The sequence below is a fragment of the Dasypus novemcinctus genome, chromosome 23, assembly GCF_030445035.2.
Source record: "Dasypus novemcinctus isolate mDasNov1 chromosome 23, mDasNov1.1.hap2, whole genome shotgun sequence".
Lineage (NCBI taxonomy): Eukaryota > Metazoa > Chordata > Mammalia > Cingulata > Dasypodidae > Dasypus > Dasypus novemcinctus.
Genome location: NC_080695.1, coordinates 3,892,397 through 3,910,957, shown reverse-complemented (window position 1 = coordinate 3,910,957; position 18,561 = coordinate 3,892,397). Strand labels below are relative to the sequence as shown.

The 18,561-nt window shown below is 39.1% G+C and overlaps 1 protein-coding gene across 2 annotated transcripts in view; it reads right to left on the bottom strand.

The window, feature by feature from the left end:
- LOC101422059 (zinc finger protein 596-like) overlaps positions 1–18,561 on the bottom strand; it is a 59,619-nt gene that overhangs the window by 13,355 nt on the left and 27,703 nt on the right. Inside the window, exons 6-7 of one of the 2 annotated variants that reach the window (XM_023591997.3) lie at positions 17,885–17,967; positions 15,999–17,436 (exon numbers count right to left, since the gene is read on the bottom strand). In XM_023591997.3, the coding sequence (XP_023447765.1) occupies positions 16,231–17,436; positions 17,885–17,967 (1,289 nt within the window). In that variant the 3' untranslated portion in view covers positions 15,999–16,230. Of the gene's footprint in view, positions 1–15,998; positions 17,437–17,884; positions 17,968–18,561 lie in introns of those variants that run through there. The other variant, XM_058285641.2, reaches the window with a different exon arrangement.

Sequence of the window (18,561 nt, the reverse complement as noted above, 5' to 3'; positions counted from 1 at the left end):
TCACATCTCTTCTTCCCTCTCCATGCCCTCAGCAACTACTGTGGCCACTGTGTCCACATCAATGATACAATTTCTTCCATTGCTAGAGGCACAATAGATCTATAGCAGAATACCAATAAGTCCATTCTAATCCATATTTTATTCATCCTGTGGACCCAGTGATGGTGATGTCCACTCTACTTCTAAATCGAGATGGGACTTAGATCCGACATGGCTGATGGATGTGATTCTCCTCTTGCAACTGTAGGCACTCGGGTTCCCTGGTGTGGTCGTTGACCATCTTCACCTCCAAGTTAGCTGATCTGGGTAAGTCCAATGAACCAAAGAGTAGGTGTTGCAACTCTGCTGAGGCTCAGGGCCCAGCTGGCACATGGCCAGTACAGAGATTCAAGTCTTCTGAGTATACACCAATCCCAGGGCCAAGCACAGGTTCAGTAAAAGTGACAGAAGAGGCATGTGTAGAAAGTTCATATCTTTACATTGGGCTTCAAATTTCGGGGAGTTCTGGATCACAGAGTGTTTCAACAATGGCAATGGAGGGATACTGGTATGGGATACCAATGACAGGTGATATTTGGCTGACAGGGAGCTGTACAGAACATATGTCCAGGGTGCATGGTAATGTTTGGATATACTCATAGTGGCAACAATTAAAAACCACAGCAGGGGGGGTACTGGGTTCCTGGCCAATGGTGCTCTGTCATGGTCCCTAGCGGAGCAGCGACAGTCTCCCAGGTACAGCGGCGGGGACCGGGAGGGAGTGAGGGTTCAACAGTGAGCCCCTGATGCTAATGACTATGCTTGTGAGCTGATAAGCCTAAAATAAGAACAAGGCCTAGAGCAACATTGTGCCTGGGAATTTCCTCCTGTCAGCCTTCATGTTACTCAAATGTGGCCAGTCTCGAAGCCAAACTCAGCATGTAAATGCAATGCCTTCCCCCCAGCGTGGGACATGACACCCGGGGATGAGCCTCCCTGGCACCGAGGGACCACTATCAACTACCAACTGATGATGCAACTGGAAAATGACCTTATACGGAAGGTTCAATGTGGATCAGCAGAATATCCCTGTCTACATAAAATAACATGACTTTAAAATGCTGTTTGACCTAAAGTAAGGGGGAAATGGAAAAAAGAAATGAGTTTATATGGCTACGAGTTTCTAAAAAAGAGTCTGGAGGCTGGCAGAAGGATTGCCCTCATGCACAACTGAGCAGAGTCAGAAAGACAGATAAAGCAGATACAACCCCCAGATATCGGTTCCTTTGAGGGCTAAAGAGACCCATGGGAGATATGGTCATGGCCGATGGGGTTAACTACCAGGTCAGATGGCCCCTTTTTGGAACTGATGTTTATGTGTGATGAATCTGGACTCAGATGGGATCTTCCTTCATAAGACTTTCATGCTAAGGTGATGGAGGTGCAGTTAATGTTGGGGTTTAAGATATATTTAGGGGATTTGAATCTCTGGACTGACAATGTGATAGCCAGGTCCTGAGCCTCAACAGACTCCAGCACCTACAATATGATTTATTGGACTTATCACACTCAGCTAAGATGGAGTTGAAGAAGGACAACCACCACACCATGGAGCCTAGAGTGATTACAACTGAAAGTGGGAGGATTGCATCCAACATCCATGTGGAATCTGAGCCTCCTCTTGACATAGAGGTGCAATGGACACAACCAATCCAATGTCCACATAGAAGAGGTGGCATTGGATTGGGAAAGTGGACATGGTGACTGATGGGTATGGGGAAAGGCAGGAAGAGATGAGAGGTGGAGGCGTCTTTGGGACATGGAGCTGCCCTGGATGGTGCTTCAGAGGCAATCACTGGACATTGTAAATCCTCACAGGGCCCACTGGATGGAATGGAGGAGAGTATGGGCCATGATGTGGACCATTGACTATGAGGTACAGAGGTGCCCAAAGATGTACTTACCAAATCCAATGGATGTGTCATGATGATGGGAATGAGTGTTGCTGGGGGGGGGGGGGGAGAGGTGGGGTGGGGGGGTGGGGTTGAATGGGACCTCACATATATATTTTTAATGTAATATTATCACAAAATCAATAAAAAAAAAGAAAAAAAAAAGTTCATATCTGAGTCCAATACCATCACACATAGGAATACAGATTCCAAAGTAGGTCCACTGGCAAGACACTGATCTCCAGAGCCATCTGCCATGACCATAGAACTCATGTGTCTCTGTAGCCCTTATAAGCACCAGTACCTGGGGTTGTATTTACTTTGGCTGTATCTGGGATCCTGCTGAGATGTGTGTAAGCATGACCCCTCTGATGACTTCCCAACTCATGTTGAAGTCTCTTAGACATATCAATTCATTTGTCTTCACCATTTCTCCCTTTTATTCGAGGTCTTTTTCTAGTTGCATCACCAGCTGGTGATTGGCAGTAATCCCTCAGTGCCAGGGAGGCTCATCCCCAGGAGTAATGTCCCATGCTGGAGGGAAGGTAATGCATTTACATGCTGAGTTTGGCTTAGAGAGTGGCCACATTTGAACAACATGGAGGTGCTCAGGAAGTAACTCTTAGGTACCCTGCAGCTCTAGGCCTAGTTGAAATTTTAGGCATACAGGCTCATAAGCATAGTGTTCGACAAGATCATGAAATGATGGCTATAGGACATGTTAAATTTCACCAAAAATTTAGAGACGTATATAGTCTAAAATGTAAACCATAATGTAAATCATAATTTGACTAAAAATCTAGAAAGGTGTACAGTCTAAAATATAAACCATAATGTAAACCAAAATAGAACCATGTTTGATAGCTATTTTCTTTTATATATATATATATAAAATTTTGTTTTATTTTTTGGTAGCTATTTTCAATATTGGTACATCAGCTGTAGCAAATATAACATGACCATGTAAAAAGATCATTGTTATGGAAGTAGGAAAAGGGTTTGATGTTGGATATATGGGAGTCCCCTATAGTGCATATGTGACATTACTGTGATCTAAAACTTTTTTGAAGACAAAATTTAAAAATTTAAAAAGTTAGGGGTTTTGATGTTGGAGTTTTGATGTTGGAGTTTGATGCTGAAGTCTTAAGCTGGGGCCCCGGTAAGTAAGCACACAGTGCCAGGAAGAGAAGAACCCTGAGTCCAGAGAGAAGTAAGCCCTGGGAAGAGAGGAACCCTGATCCTGGACAGAAGCAAGACCTGGGAAGAGAGGAACCCAGGAAGCCTGAACCCTGCAGATGTCAGCAGCCATCTTGCTCCAACACATGAAAACAGACTTTGGTGAGAGAAGTAAATTATGCTCTATGGCCTGGTGCCTGCAAATTCCTACACCAAATAAATATCCTTTTAAAAAGCCAACAGACTTCTGATATTTTGCATCAGCACCCCTTTGGATGACTAATACAGGCCCTATCATCCATATAATCCTAGCTGATCCTGAGGCTATACACATGCACTTAGGAGAACTGAAAGTGCACAGCAAAGGAAACATCACAGCAAATACAAAAATGTCAGGGAACTTTCCTTTTATTTTTTAACTAGGACATCTTAAAATAAGATTTAATCCACATTCAAACATTTCTTGCAAAGTAGTGTTGATGGGTGAACAAAATATTTTCAAATGTAAATATATTTAATATTACATTTTAATTTGAGATAACATTTGTCAGGACATAAAATGGTAATAGAAGTTCAAGAAGAAATGGGAACACACATTTCTGTTTGATTATGAAAAGTCAATTTGTGTATTTTTAAACAAAGAGTGATATGAACTCAGTATATATTTAGATGGTAGTGGATTCACTTAAATGATAGAGAAGTCTTATTTTAAAAACTGCAGTAAATGCGGTGTATAAGATATATCATTTGGAGCTATGTAAATTTATGAGAAAAATGTTAAGAAGTTAAAAATGTGCCAGGGTTATATAACTCTTAAAATGTCTTTTGTAAGTACAGAAGCAAAATTTTTGGAAATCATTTCTATAGCTTATGAAGGATAATTGCCTCCAATTGTCTCCAAGATAAAGTTTCTGGAACTATTCTAAATTTTTTATTCTGTTTCATAAAATTTCATGTCCTTGTACTTGCCTGAGTCAATGGGAATGTACAGTGACAGATATCATTCTAGACTCATCAATACTATATTAGTTTTCCAGGGATGGTTTAAGACTACCATATCCTGGCTGGCTTAAGCAACAGGAATTTGCTATCTTAGTTTTGGAGGCTAGAGTACTAAACAAGGCCATCTTTCTTCCAAAGTCTGCAGTGTTCTGGTGGTGGCTTGTTGGTAATAAATCTTTGCCTCAATTACATGGTGATCTGCTTACTTACGTCTCCTCCTATTCTTTTTCTTTAAAGATTTATTTTTTATTTATTTCTCTCCCCTTCCCTCCTCCCAGTTCTCTGTTCTCTGTGTCTATTTGCTGCGTTTTCTTCGTCTGTTTCTGTTGTTGTCAGAGGCACAGGAATCTGTTTCTTTCTGTTGCATCATCTTGATGTGTCAGCTCTCTGTGCATGCAGTGCCATTCCTAAGCAGGCTGCACTTTCTTTTGCGCTGGGCGGCTCACCTTATGGGGCACACTCCTTGTGTGTGGGGCTCCCCTACACGGAGACACCCCTGTGTGGCATGGCACTCCTTGCGCATATCAGCACTGCACATGGGCCAGCTCCACACGGGTCAAGGAGGCCCAGGGTTGAGCCGCAGACCTCCCATGTGGTAGACGGATGCCCTAACCACTGGGTCCACTTCCCTCTCCTATTCTAATACTACTGTGTGGTCGTATTAAGACCAAGAAGATAAAGATGATCACTTTCAGTATCTGTTATAACTAACTCTAATAACAGAGAACTCTCTTTCCTGTATAACCTTTTCATTCTTGGATATCTCAAATTTATTTTTTTTCTTTATTTTACACTTTTTTTAATTAAAGTTCATAGATCACAAAGAAAGTTACATTAAACAACATTAAAAAACCATAAAAAACATAACAGCTTCCCATATACCCCACTCCCCAACCCCACCCCATCATTTTTGTAAATTGTAATTTTTGAAGATATACATATCACAAAAAAAGTTACATTAAAAAATGAGGTTCCTGTATACCAACCCCCCCCCACCCCATTCCTCCCACACCAACAAACTCCTCCATCATTGTGGCACACTCCACACTCAGTGGACACATTTTTGAGCACTACTGCACAGCATGGATAATAGTTTACCCTATGTTCACATTCTCCCCAGTACATTCAGTGGGTTATGGCAGGATATATAAAGTCCAGCATCTGACCCTGTAATATCACTTAGGACAACTCAGGGTCCCCAAAATGCCCCCACATCATATCTTTTCTTCCCTCTTCCTGCCCTCAGCAACTACTGTGGCCACTTTCTCCACCTCAATGCTACAATTTCTTCTATTACTAGTCACAATAGTTTTATAGTAGAATATCAGTGTGTCCACTCTAATCCATATTTTATTCCTCCAGTCTGTGGATCCTGGGATGGTGATGTCCACTCCACCTTTAGATCAAGATGGGGTTTAGATTCCACATGAATGATGTATGCAATTCCTCTGCTTGCAGTAGTTGGCACTCTTGAGTACCTGGTGTGGTGGTTGACCATCTTCACCTCCCTGTTAGCAGACCTGGGTAAATCCAATGAACCAGAGAGTAGGAGTCACAACTCTGCTGAGGTTCAGGGCCCAGCTGGCACATGGGCAGTCCAGAGACTCAAGTTCCCTGAGTATGCACCATCCCTAGTGCCAACAAAAGATTCAGTAGAAGTGACAGAAGAGGAAGGTCACATCTGAGTCCAGTTCTAGGACACTCAGGAGCACAAATTCCAAAGTAGGGTCCTCTGACATGCCTTGAAACTCCAAATCCATCTGCCATGACCATATACCATGTGGATCTCCATAGCCTTCAGGAGAACCAGCACCTAGGGTTGTATCTACTTTGGCTCTCCCTGGGATCCTGCTGAGGTGTGCATAAGTGTGACCCCCCTGATGACTTCCTGACTCTTTTTGGAGACTCCTACCCATATAAACTAATTTGTCTTTGCCATTTCCCCCTTTTATTCAAGTCAAGGAGAGTTTTTAATACTTGATTCAAGATGTAGGCTGAGATATTCTGCTGGTCTGAGTTGACCCTTTTATTCATGGTCTCTTTCTAGTTGCATCACCAGTTAGACTGGTAGTAATCTCAGGGAACTTTCAATAATCTTCTTCCCACATAGACTGTTGAGCAAAGGATTGAACCCTTAGTGGTCCACAGTGGTTAAAAACAACCTCTGCACATTTATTAGCTGACAGTTAATTCACATAGAAAGAGGTGCAATCCACAGGAAGGCAGCAAGAATTATGTAATATATGCTATATAAAATATATTACATATTTGTGTGTTTATGCATATATATGCACACATATATCAAGAACAGACGTATATTGCTGTACAGTACAGGGAGAGAGAAACCATAGATTTAGTCCAAGCAAGACCAAAATAAAAATATGAATAAAAAATTAGCAACATCAGCAGTAAGCACCATAACAATTAAAAATAAGAATTCAAACATGGTAAAATATTTTATGTCATCCAAAATGATCAGTTTTCAGAAAATAAAAGTGTTTCATACACAGGGGGAAATGCAGTGAAGAGGATTGGTCCATAACTATCTCCAGAAGTCTTTTAAATGAAGATATCAAACAGCTCTTGTATGTGTTCCAAGAACTAAAAAAGATCATATTTTATGAATGAAAAGACAGTATGGCTACAATGAAGCAAGAAAAGGAATTTCTAAGAGGAGATAAAAATTATTTTAAAAAGAAATTTTAGTGTTGCTGAAACAGTAACTCATGAAAAATTCTGTAGAATAATGCAACAGATAATTCAAGATGGCAAAAGAATGAATCTTGAACTAATAAAATCCATTCTTCAGAACCCAACTAAAAATTACTGAGGGAAAATTAAGAGAATGTCAGTCATCTGTGAGAAACATCAAATATATCAACTTCCATTTAATTGGACTCCTAGAAGGAGAGAAGGGGAAGAAAAACATTTGAAGAAATAAAGACCAACAATGACCTAGATTTAATGAAAAACATTATTAATATCTAGGAAGTTAAAAACAAACCCTGCTAGTATGTATACAAAGAGATCCACACATCACAGAGAAACAATGAAAAACAAATACAAGGACCCATACAAGGAACCAATGTCTAGAAGAGAGATGTGAACTCTAAGTTTCAGTGTCCTCAGCTCAGCCTATATCAAACCAACAATGGCTCATTTGAAAAGCAGGAATTAAAAATATTCTGTAAGGCATTTCACTTGTGGCTGCAGCCAGATAATCACAGCAAGGAAGAAATCGTTTCTCAACTGCTCCTGGAACAGTTTATGATGAATGGATACTGCAAAAACTGGTCCACTTTGAGAAGGAACTGCAATTCAAGCAGAAGAATCTGGAGAAATTCATGGAAGATCTGACCAATGATTACATAAGGTCACCTGATTTTGTTCATGTCCACATGCAGGGACAGGAAGCCCAGGAAGTCCAAGAGGAGTATGAGGACACCCTTCCTTGGCCCCCAAAATATTCCCCTTCAAACAGAACAAGCAGAGGAATAGCAAGAGTTCTGTGATATTCCACTCAAGTAAATGACAGTATTACTAATTGAGTCAATCAATTACCTACCCTGGTTATTATTCAGGAAGATAATAGCCCTAAGCCTGAAGAGGGGTGTGGAACTTGAGAGAACCTGCATAACTCCAGAAGAGCAGAGCTTGGCTTCTCTGTATCCCAGAAAGGATCCCTAGGAGAACCTTCTCAAGATGTCCTGATGGAGGTAGAACCACAGTTTCTTCCCAGGATAGATCTAGCCAGCTCTAAGCCTGTCCCTACCAACCAAAGCAATTATAGAACATCCAGACACGGAATAAACCAAGAAAGTGTCCATAGTTCCCCCAAATCATACAAGTGTGAGAACTGTCTCAGGATCTTTAGGTACCAGTTCAGCTAGACACCTACCAGAGAAGATACAGGAACGTGAGGCCATTTGTTTGTGCTATGTGTCAGAAAGAGTTCTTCCAGACATCAGACCTCAATGTGCACCAGAAGATTCACAAAGTGGAGAAGCCCTTCAAGTGTGCACATGTGAAAAGCCCTTCAGCCAACAAACTTGTGAGCTCATGAGTATCAGAGAAGCTACTGCCAGTCTTCTACATATCACTGCCATGTGAGGACCCACAAGAAAATTAATCTCAAAACAGATTCTGCCACATCAAAAGCCTCCCCTGCTGTCTCCACACAAGATATATTTTTAAATTATACAGTATTCCTGCAAAATGTTAACTATTTAATAGGTAGATCATTTAAATATTGGTTACTGGGTAGAACTGTGTCTTCTCCCTTCCTTTATTATGTGCCACACTTACTCATACTTTAACTCAGAAAAGAAAATTAAAATCAAGTATAATGAGAAAATCGTGAAAGCAACAAGAGAAAAATGATGCATTACATAAAGTGGAGCATCAGTAAAATTAATGGACAGTGGCCACAAAGCAATGGAATGACATTGTCAAAGCACTGCAAGAAAAACACTGTCAAGTATGAATTCTATATCTAGCAAAATGAAAGTCAAATAAAGATAATCCAAGATAGACAAATACCAAATATTTAAGTTGTTAGCTTAAATAAGAATTATTGACTCACAATTTCAGAAAATAGCCATCAAAAATGAAGATGTCAGCAAGGCTGTGCTTTCTCAAGTCAGTCATTCTGGTGATAGCAGTGCTTTATCACATGATTATGTCTTATATCTATGCCTCTGACTTTCCCCTGCTGGTGTTTGCCAAATTAACTCTGCTTATAAAGGATCCAGTAATAAGATTCTATTTACCAATAGGTTAATACCCAAATTAATTGAGATTAAGAATAAGAATTTGGCATTTCTGGGGACAAATCATTTTAACTACCATACATGCCTTACAAGAAAACTGAAAGGAAGTACTCCAGACTGAAAAGAACTTACTCCATTGGGAAGCAATGAAGAGCACAAGAAATGATAAATATGTGGGTTAACATAAAAGCTTCTATAGGTATACATTTTCTTATTTTTTGTTTTAACTTATGAGAAGGAAAACTGTATAAATCAGTTATTACATGGAGCATTTGTAACATATAAAAAATATATATCATAACAACCTAAAGAAAAGGGAAAAGAAATAGAGGTACATTGGAGAAAAGTGTCTGTATTTCTAGATTGATCTGAAGTAGAATGTATAAAATAAGCTGTATTCCAATCTTTCAATTAGAATCTGAAAGAAATAACTAGAGGAAATGTTAAAAGTAAACAAATCAATTTAAAGGGTACACTAAATAATAATTTATACAAAACAGAAGAATAAACGAGAAGACATAGAAAATAAATAACTACTAATATAGATTTATAATTCCAGAAATGCCAACAACCCATTGAATGTGAATTGCCTACACAGCCCAATGTTAGAGATCATCAAACTGGATGAATTTACAACATCTATGTACTGTCTACAAGAGATCCATCTTAAAGACACAAATAGAGTGAAAATAAAATGATGGGAAAAGACATATCATTCAAGCAGAAACTAAAAGAGAACTGGAGTAATTATATTAATATCAGACAAAATAGACTTTACAAGAAACATTACTAGAGACAATGATGGATATTTCATAACGAAAGAATGAATACATGAAGAAAATATAACTTTAAATATATGCATACGTAATATCTATGCCTCAAAATACCTAAAATAAAACCCTGACACCTACCTCAGAGATAGTAGAAGGATGGGGCAAGGTTACTGTCTCATGATCTTCCCCAATTCAGCTCCTCGTACTTTATACTGCAAGTTCATAACATTCAACCTGATTTTTTTAAAGCATATTTTCTAATTTGGCTCATGTAGATCATTTTCGTCCTCTGAATGTCCAACCTATACTAGTTTTAGTATATACAGTTGATGTACAATGAATGTTTTTGCACTAAAAAAGTAAATGAATGAATGGATGGTATCCCACACAGAGATGGAGAAGCAAGGGAGCACAGCATATTCTAGGACCTGTTATAAGTTGTTCCAAATGCCTTCAGTAGCATTTTCTAAACTGAACTCCCAAGGATGTTAATGGGTTTTCAATGAAATACAGGAGTTCAATACTCAAAATTTACATTCTATTCTTTTCATGGCTATTCTTAATACCCATTACTGTGTTTAAACCAATTTCCCCACTTTGACAAATTAAAATTATTTGCTCAGAATTTTATTAACTTGTGAATTTCTCCTCAGAACCTTTTTAGAATATCCTGACCTTAGTGTAGCATAACTCTGAAGAGATGGTAGGTGTGAGCCTGGAGAGATGAACTGTGGTCAGACCATGAGATTTTTGGTATGAAATGTTGAGGAATTTGGACTTTACTGTGGAGACTACATAAACAAGTGAAAGATTTTCAATAGGGTTTTTATATTTTTAATAGCATCAATATAGAAGATGAATTGGAGAACATTCCATCAAGAGGCAGAGGAACTAGCAGAAATCTTGTGATAGAGAGCCAGGATACCAGTAATGAACACTTGGGATAAGTCTATAGCAGGAAAAACAGGGAAGAGGAGGGAAATTAAGAAAATGTATTTAGGGAGTAGAGTTGACACATCATCACTAAGTGCATTAATGAATGAGAAAGCAGGACATGTCAAGGAAATCTTCTATCTTCTGTCTTAGACCATTGGTGGTGACTGCACCCTGACAGGAAAGAGGGGGAAGAACATTGTATGAAGAGGTTTAGTTTGAGGTGTCTGAGAGTTCAAATGGAAACTCAGATGTGGGGTTGAGGAGACAGTTCTCACTAGATGTGAAGAGTTGGGTTCACTTGTATTTTGATTCAGGTGAATCCATAATTTGGAAGTGGCCATTCCAAATTGTATTAGAGTGAGGGGTATATGGGCAGGAGTTTGAAATTTGGGGCATCAACAGGAAAGGGATAAATGGTGGAAGACTACACTGAGAAGGAAGAAACCAAAGGGTAGGAAGGAAGTTGAAAAGGATGATATGGGTAAGCCAAGGTGGGAGTAGGGAAAAATATAATCAAACCTATAAATAATGATGACAGAAATCAGAAAAAAATGACCAAGAAGATAAAGAGGAATGTGTCCATTACAATTAAGAACTTGAATGTAAATGGTCCATAGAAGAGCAGTTTCAGTGGAGTAGTTGGCTGAAGTGTGACAAGATCACAGCTAGTTGAATTGGAAATGAGTAAGTAGTGTCAAGTAATGAGACTCATCTAAGAACCTTAGCTCTGAGAGATTGAGGGAGCAGTAATCGCAGTGGTGAAGGCCTTCAGCAAAACTGATATCTCAGTTTTGGATGAGACATAGAGAGGAGAGCATGCTTATGTGCCAAGGGAAAGCCAGAGAGAGGGAGGGGAGACATCTGAAGGGACTGAGCAAGGTTGTTGGGGCAAGATGAGAAGCAACATAGTCAAGGCCAACTGAAATAGGCCTATTAATATTTGCTTATCCAAGTATATTGTTCATCAATTGGCATATTTTGGATAGATTCACTAAGTTAGGCAGAAACATCTTACCCATTTGACTATTCCTTACCTAATTAAGTTAGAACAAATAAGGGTTAATTTGCCCAGAAACATGCCATGTTCCTCCTGTTGCTTCTACCCTGCTCCCACCGCTCTCCACATAGATTCCGAAGTCCCATGTGATCTGCTTTCTTCTCAGCTCTCATTGCATTCCCAACCTATTTTCCCTACTCTCTCTTCTGTTCCTTGAACTGGGGAACTTCTTTCTCCATTTAAAGCATTTGCCCTTCCTGTGACTGCTGCCATGAAAGCTCTTGCCTTAGCACTTTGAATGGCTGCCTCCTTCAAATTCTTCATAACTAAGCCTGAAGCTCACTTCATCTCCTCACATGAAAGGATATCTCTGTAACCACCTATACTTTATTAGTGATCATAGTAGTCTTTTTTTCTTTAGTGTGATTATGTTTTAACTTTATATTTAGAGATGTATAGATTCATATTTACAGTAAAATTACAATAACAATTTAGGGAATTCCCATACAACATCCTGGCACCCACACATGGTTACCACTACTATTGACATTGCAGATTAGTGTGGTCCATTTGTTAAAACTGATCAATACTGAAACATTGCTATTAATGAAAGTCTATAGACAATAATTCTTTTTAATTCCTTCAGATCATTGCATGAAACAATGGCTATCTTTTCTAGCATTTAATTAGGCTTACTGTGAATAAAGCACCATCAAGGTTACAGTGATTTACCATAATGCCAGTTTTTCAGTGTATACAAGTGTGCACAACATTCCAAATTGTGAAATGAGTAAGATCAAATGTGTTAAGATTTATTGTCATCTTCCCGCTGAGTGTATAAATACTCAACACTGAAACAGTACAGAGTCACTCTCTCCTACTGGAGCATGTAGAGCATTCATCTACCAACTCTTGCCTGAGTAGCAGGCCTGCCTGGGAGACTGGCCATGATTGTATCTTTTGGCCATTTGTGCTAATAAACTGTTCATTTACTACAAGATTTTTTGTGCCTGAGCCTATGTTCCCAAAATGCACTACAAAGCAACTTGTTCCACTGATTTAGGGGGCTGCAAGCAGAGTACCTTGCAAATTAAGGAATGGAATTGGTTGACTTTTTGGCAATTATTTTAAACTTTCTTTCATATCTTTTGTATGGTGGTGTCTTGAGCAATACAGAACTGAAGCATTTGTGTAGTAAACTGTCTACAGCTGATCACTGATCACAGTTTTTGATTACTGAATTCAGATCACTGAGTAATGGCTCTAGGGGAAGTTATTACTTCAACCTACTCTGCACAAAGTTGGTGGCAGCCAATGTTTCAACCTTGTCTACAATCCTGGGTACAGGTAATGCCCCACATTTCAGGTACCTATGGCATGATGTCTACATCCTCTTGAGGAAGGGTATCAATAAATGGGACTTTAAGAATCCCCCATGAATACCAAGGAGCTGTCAAACTGGTTTAATCCTGAGATCAATGAGGTAGGGGCTACCAGTGCCTGGCTCATGGTTTCTTATATCTCTTTTCATTCTGGAACCAGGATTACAATCAGGCCTCCAAGAATAATATTGTTGTGTGAGGCCATTCATTGTTTAGGAGATTATGAGAATTGAAGATGGAGACCTGCAGGTGAAATCAAAATTATGAGACATTAGAAAGATAACAGAGTAGAGTTCCAGTACTCAATCCTTCCACAACAACTATAAGACAGGCAGGGGACATCTGAAACACCTATTTCAAATGTCCAAGTCCAGTATAACACTGTACAACATCCATGGAAGAGCAGGAGGAAAAGGCCAATAAACTAACATAAAAAAAAAAATGTAATTACAGTCTCTGAGTGGCAGCTACAGGTTCCCATCATACAATCTCACAAAAGGCCACCCCCATGGGGTACAGACCCTGGCTAGCTGCCACTGGCAGAAAGGTATTTAAAAATCCTATTTCCCAAGAACAGGACAGGCACACCTGGTCATTGAACACAGCTTTTTATTACTGAGTTAAGATCACTGAGTAATGGTAATGGAGGAAGTTATTGTTTCAAACTGCGCTGCACAAACATGGTGGCATCTACCAACCTTTCCTGGACAGAGGCAGAGGCAGTGGTGATTTAAAGAAGCAGCAGTTCCCCAGGGTTGTGGGGGATAGTAAACTGAAATGCTGCATTTGTTGCCTGGCTAGAAAAGCTCAACTTTAGGAAGGCATTCAAGTTTTGCTGTCCTTACTCTCCATCTCCACAGGACGTATTGGAGCAGCCTGCAACCCTTCATTAGTCCCTGGCTTTGTTATGCCTAGGAAAGAACAACTTGGGAAATTCATCCCTGGAGTGACCTTCCTTCCAGAATTTGCACTCTACACAAAAGCAGCATGAGACAATGAAATGAGTGTAAAAAAACTATAGAAGTGGAACAGTCTGAGACAAAGGCCTGCAGCTTCAAATACTCAGGAGAGGGCTGTCTATATACTAGGAAAAGAGCAGAAAACCAAACTCCTGTAAATAGTGAAACTCCAAAACAAATAACAAAGACACAGGACAAAATGGAGGCCCAGAAAGACAAGGAAAACTCTGCACAGTATATTTGCCTTGACAAGCCTTCCTGATAAGAGGGCTGAAGCCCAAGAAAATGTTTGTCCTCTCACCAGCTGTTTACAAAATGAAAACAATCCATCCCAGGCATAAATACAAAAATTGATATTTAAAATATTAACACATAGAATGTGCAAGAAAAAAAAACAAAATACAAAATGAGAAACAGGAAATGATCATCCATCCAAAGGAAGCAGATAAAAATACAGAAAATTCCAATGAAGATGAGAATGTGGACATAATGTGCAAAGTACTTTAAAGAGAGGTCTTAAAAACTCTAAAGAGGATGAATGAAAGTCCAGGTAAAGAACTAAAGTATATCAGAAAAACAATAAATGAGCAATATGAAAGTTTAAGTAAAGAGAAAAATATAAACAATTTAAGTAAAAGTAACAAAATAATAGTACTGGAGTTGAAGCCCACAATACCTGGTATGAGAAAATTTTCAGGAGGGTTTCAAGAGTAGATTGGAGCTGGCAGTGATCTTGAATAAAAACATTTGAAGTGAGTTAGGCTGAAGAGGACGAGAAAAGAAATATTGAAAGTGAAAACAGCCTAAAACACCTACTCCATACCAATATATCTGGCTCTGCCAGATGGAGAAGATAAAAAGGGCCAGAAGGATATTAAAAAAAAAAAAAAAGAGACATTCACAAACTTTTAAGGTATGATTATGCAAATCCAAGAAGCTTGGTTATGACCAAATGGGATAACTATGAAAAAATATACTCCACCATATATTGATTGCACTACCAAATGCAAAGGTCAATGAGAGTTCTGAAAGCTGCAAGAGAAAAGGAACATTTTACATACAATTAGATTAAGAAAGTGATTGATTTCTCACCAGAACTCAATGGAGGCAAGAGGGCAGAAGGTTGAAATACTAAAAGTTCTGAAGGAAAACAAATGCCAGACAAGAATTTATATAGTTAGCTGCTCTTTCAAAAATGACCCAGGTTTGATCCTTGGGGCCTCCTGGTATAGGCATGCCCACATGGTGAGCCAGGCCCATGCAGTGAGCCAGGCCATGTGGCAAGCCAGTGACCATGCAGTGACTCAAATGGTGTGTCAGTGCCTGTGTGGCAACCTATGCATTGAGCCAGTGCACAGTAAACCAGTGCCTGCATGGTGAGCCAGTGCCCATGTGGTGAGCAAGTGCCCACACAGTGAGCCATGCAGCAAGATAATGATGCAACAAAAAAAGAGAGATGAAGGGGAGTCAATGCAAGACAACAACAGAAACAAGGAACTGAGATGGCGCAAATGACAGGGAAACTTTCTTCACATCAGAGTCTCTAGGATCAAATCCCAGGGCATCCTAGGGGAGAAAATGAGAAGCAAAAAAAAAAGACATAGAAGATCACACAGCAAATGGACACAGGCAGCAAAAAGAGCAGAGTGGAGGGGAGATGGGGGAGAAAAATATGAGGGAGAAATTAAGACATTCGCTGTTAAACAAAAGCTGAGGGAATTCATCACTACTAGACCTGCCTCACAAGCAATGGTAATGGGAGTTTTTCAGACTGAAAAGACACTAGGTAGTACTTCAAAACCCCCTAAAGAAACAATGATCTGCAGTACAGGTAACCATTTGGATAATTGTAAATGCCAGCATTATTGTATTGTACTGTTTGGTATGTAACTCCACATCTTGCTTCCTACGAGTGTCTAAATGCAAATGTAAAAAAAGTAGTGATAAATAAAGCCTTTGGTACATTCAATGCACAAATATATAAGTGATAAGTAAAAAATGGTGGGGGTTCAGAGGCTTATAGTATACATGCAAGCTATTGAAGCAGTATGGATGACTATAGGAACTACTAAAGAGATTAAAAACAGTTTATTCACTATGTGAGTTCTTTGGTATGTTTAAAGGTTAAATCTATGGCTGAAGTCTCTTTCATACCCAAAACTATCATACAGTGAGTTTTTACAATTAAAGAAAAAATACTGACTAATTGCTTTCTCAAATTTTTGGCATTCATAGGGATTCTCTCTAGTTTGAGTAATCTCCTGTTGTCCAAGGTTAGAATAACTAATGTTTCCTCATACATATATTATGATTTCTGTCCAGCATGAATTCTCTCATGTCTCCTGCGGGCAAAACGAAAAGCGAAAGTTTTCCCACATAGACAACATTCATAGGGTTTCTCTCGAGTGTGAATTCTCATATGTTCTTGAAGACTAGCATATTGACTGAAGGCTTTCCCACAAAGATGACATTCATGGGGTTTCTCTCCAGTGTGAGTTTTCGCATGTCGTTTTAGGCTAGTTAGGTGAACAAAGGTTTTCCCACATAGATGACACTCATGGGGTTTCTCTCCAGTGTGAGTTTTCACATGTTGTTGAAGATTCGCATATTGATGGAAGGCTCTCCCACAAAGATGACATTCATGGGGTTTCTCTCCAGTGTGAATTCTCTCATGTTGTTTGAGAGAGATAAGTTGACTGAAAGCTTTCCCACATAGATGACATTCATGGGGTTTCTCTCCAGTATGAGTTCTTTCATGTTGTTTTAGGTGACATAGTTGAATGAAGGCTTTCCCACAAAGATGACATTCATAGGGTTTCTCTCCAGTGTGAGTTCTCTCATGATATCTAAGGGAAGTATAATGACTATAGGTTTTCCCACACAGATGACATTCATGGGGTTTTCCTCCAGTGTGACATTTCTCATGTTGTTTAAGGGAAGATAATGTAGTGAAGGCTTTCCCACAGAGATGGCATTCATGGGTTTTCCCTCCAGTGTGAGTTCTTTCATGTTGTCGAAGATTGGCATGTTGACTGAAAGCTTTCTTGCATAGATGACATTCATGGGGTTTCTCTCCAGTGTGAGTTCTCTCATGATATTTAAGGGAAGTATAATTACTATAGGTTTTCCCACACAGATGACATTCATGTGGTTTTCCTCCAGTGTGACATCTCTCATGTTGTTTAAGGGAAGATAATGTAGTGAAGGCTTTCCCACAGAGATGACATTCATGGGTTTTCCCTCCAATGGGAGTTACATTGTATTGCCTGGGGTCAGAGCATTGGATACAATTTTTATCACTTTGGTTGCATTCATATGATTTACTTGTATGGTGAAGATGCTTATGTTGTTTAACATATGAATAGTCACTGAGGACTGCTGCAGGTGGTTTCCTGAAATAGGATTTCTTTGTTAAGTGAATCGATGCATATTGGTTCACTATGGATGTGTGAGAGGAATCTTCTTGCAAAGAATTACATTTAAAGGAATTCTTTTGGGTGTGAGATCTGTGCTGTGGGGAATTAGATGAGAGACTGTAAAACTTTTGTCCATTTAAATGAATTCCTACATTTCCCTATATATGAAACCTAGACTAATTCACTAGTGGTAGTCTAAATGAAAATATCTGGCATGTTGCTTTCATATAAAAGTATTCTAATCCATACACATAGATTTTCTCTATTATAACACTCTAACTGTAGAGGTATTTGATCAATTTTGAGCTTCATAATGTTTCAAAGATTGCATTCATAAAACCTGCTTATACAATTTGATTTTTATGTGAACTCAGGTTAGAGTCTATGTTTAGGTTTTTACTGAAAACTCAAACTATCACAAATTTTTGCTGGATTAGCACTCAATTCTAACATTAACTTTAATTTCATGATTTACTGAATTACTAATTTATTCCATCCTTTGGTATCTATTTGGAACACTAGGGTATAAAAAATTAAACTTACCAATGACATGATTTTAGAAGAGTCTTTCCTACAGGTAGGTTGCCTGAATATCATTTCCCATGTTTTAAAGGCACATTGCCTCCCTGTAGTGATTGAAAAAAGGCAGAATAAATTGTTAGAATAGTTTTAGGGGAAAAAAAATTTAGAAAGTTCCAAATATCCCTTTCAGTATGTTTCCCACATTCACAATTAGCTGGGAAAGATCAAAGTCATAAATAAGATAATTCTAGGACATAACAGAAAGGATTTTGAGACATGGAATGTGAGAAAAAAGTTGGGATGTCAGTGAGGTAAAAAAGAGGAAAAAATTCTTCCAAGAACAAGAACAAGACAAGGATTATTATGTGACAGTTTAATTACAATAACAAATGAACATCCCTTTCCCAATGCCAATGACACTCAATAAAGCTTAAGAAATGCATGGAACAAACACATGACTAAAATTTCCCCAATATCTTCAGCTACATTTTAGAAATCATAACTCATATAAAGAAAACTGAAGAAATCATTACAGGCGGCAGACTTGGCCCAGTGGTTAGGGTGTCCGTCTACCACATGGGAGGTCTGCAGTTCAAATCCCAGGCCTCCTTGACCTGTGTGCAGCTGGCCCATGCACAGTGCTGATGTGTGCAATGAGTGCCATGCAGGGGTGTCCCCCACATAGGGGAGCCCCATGC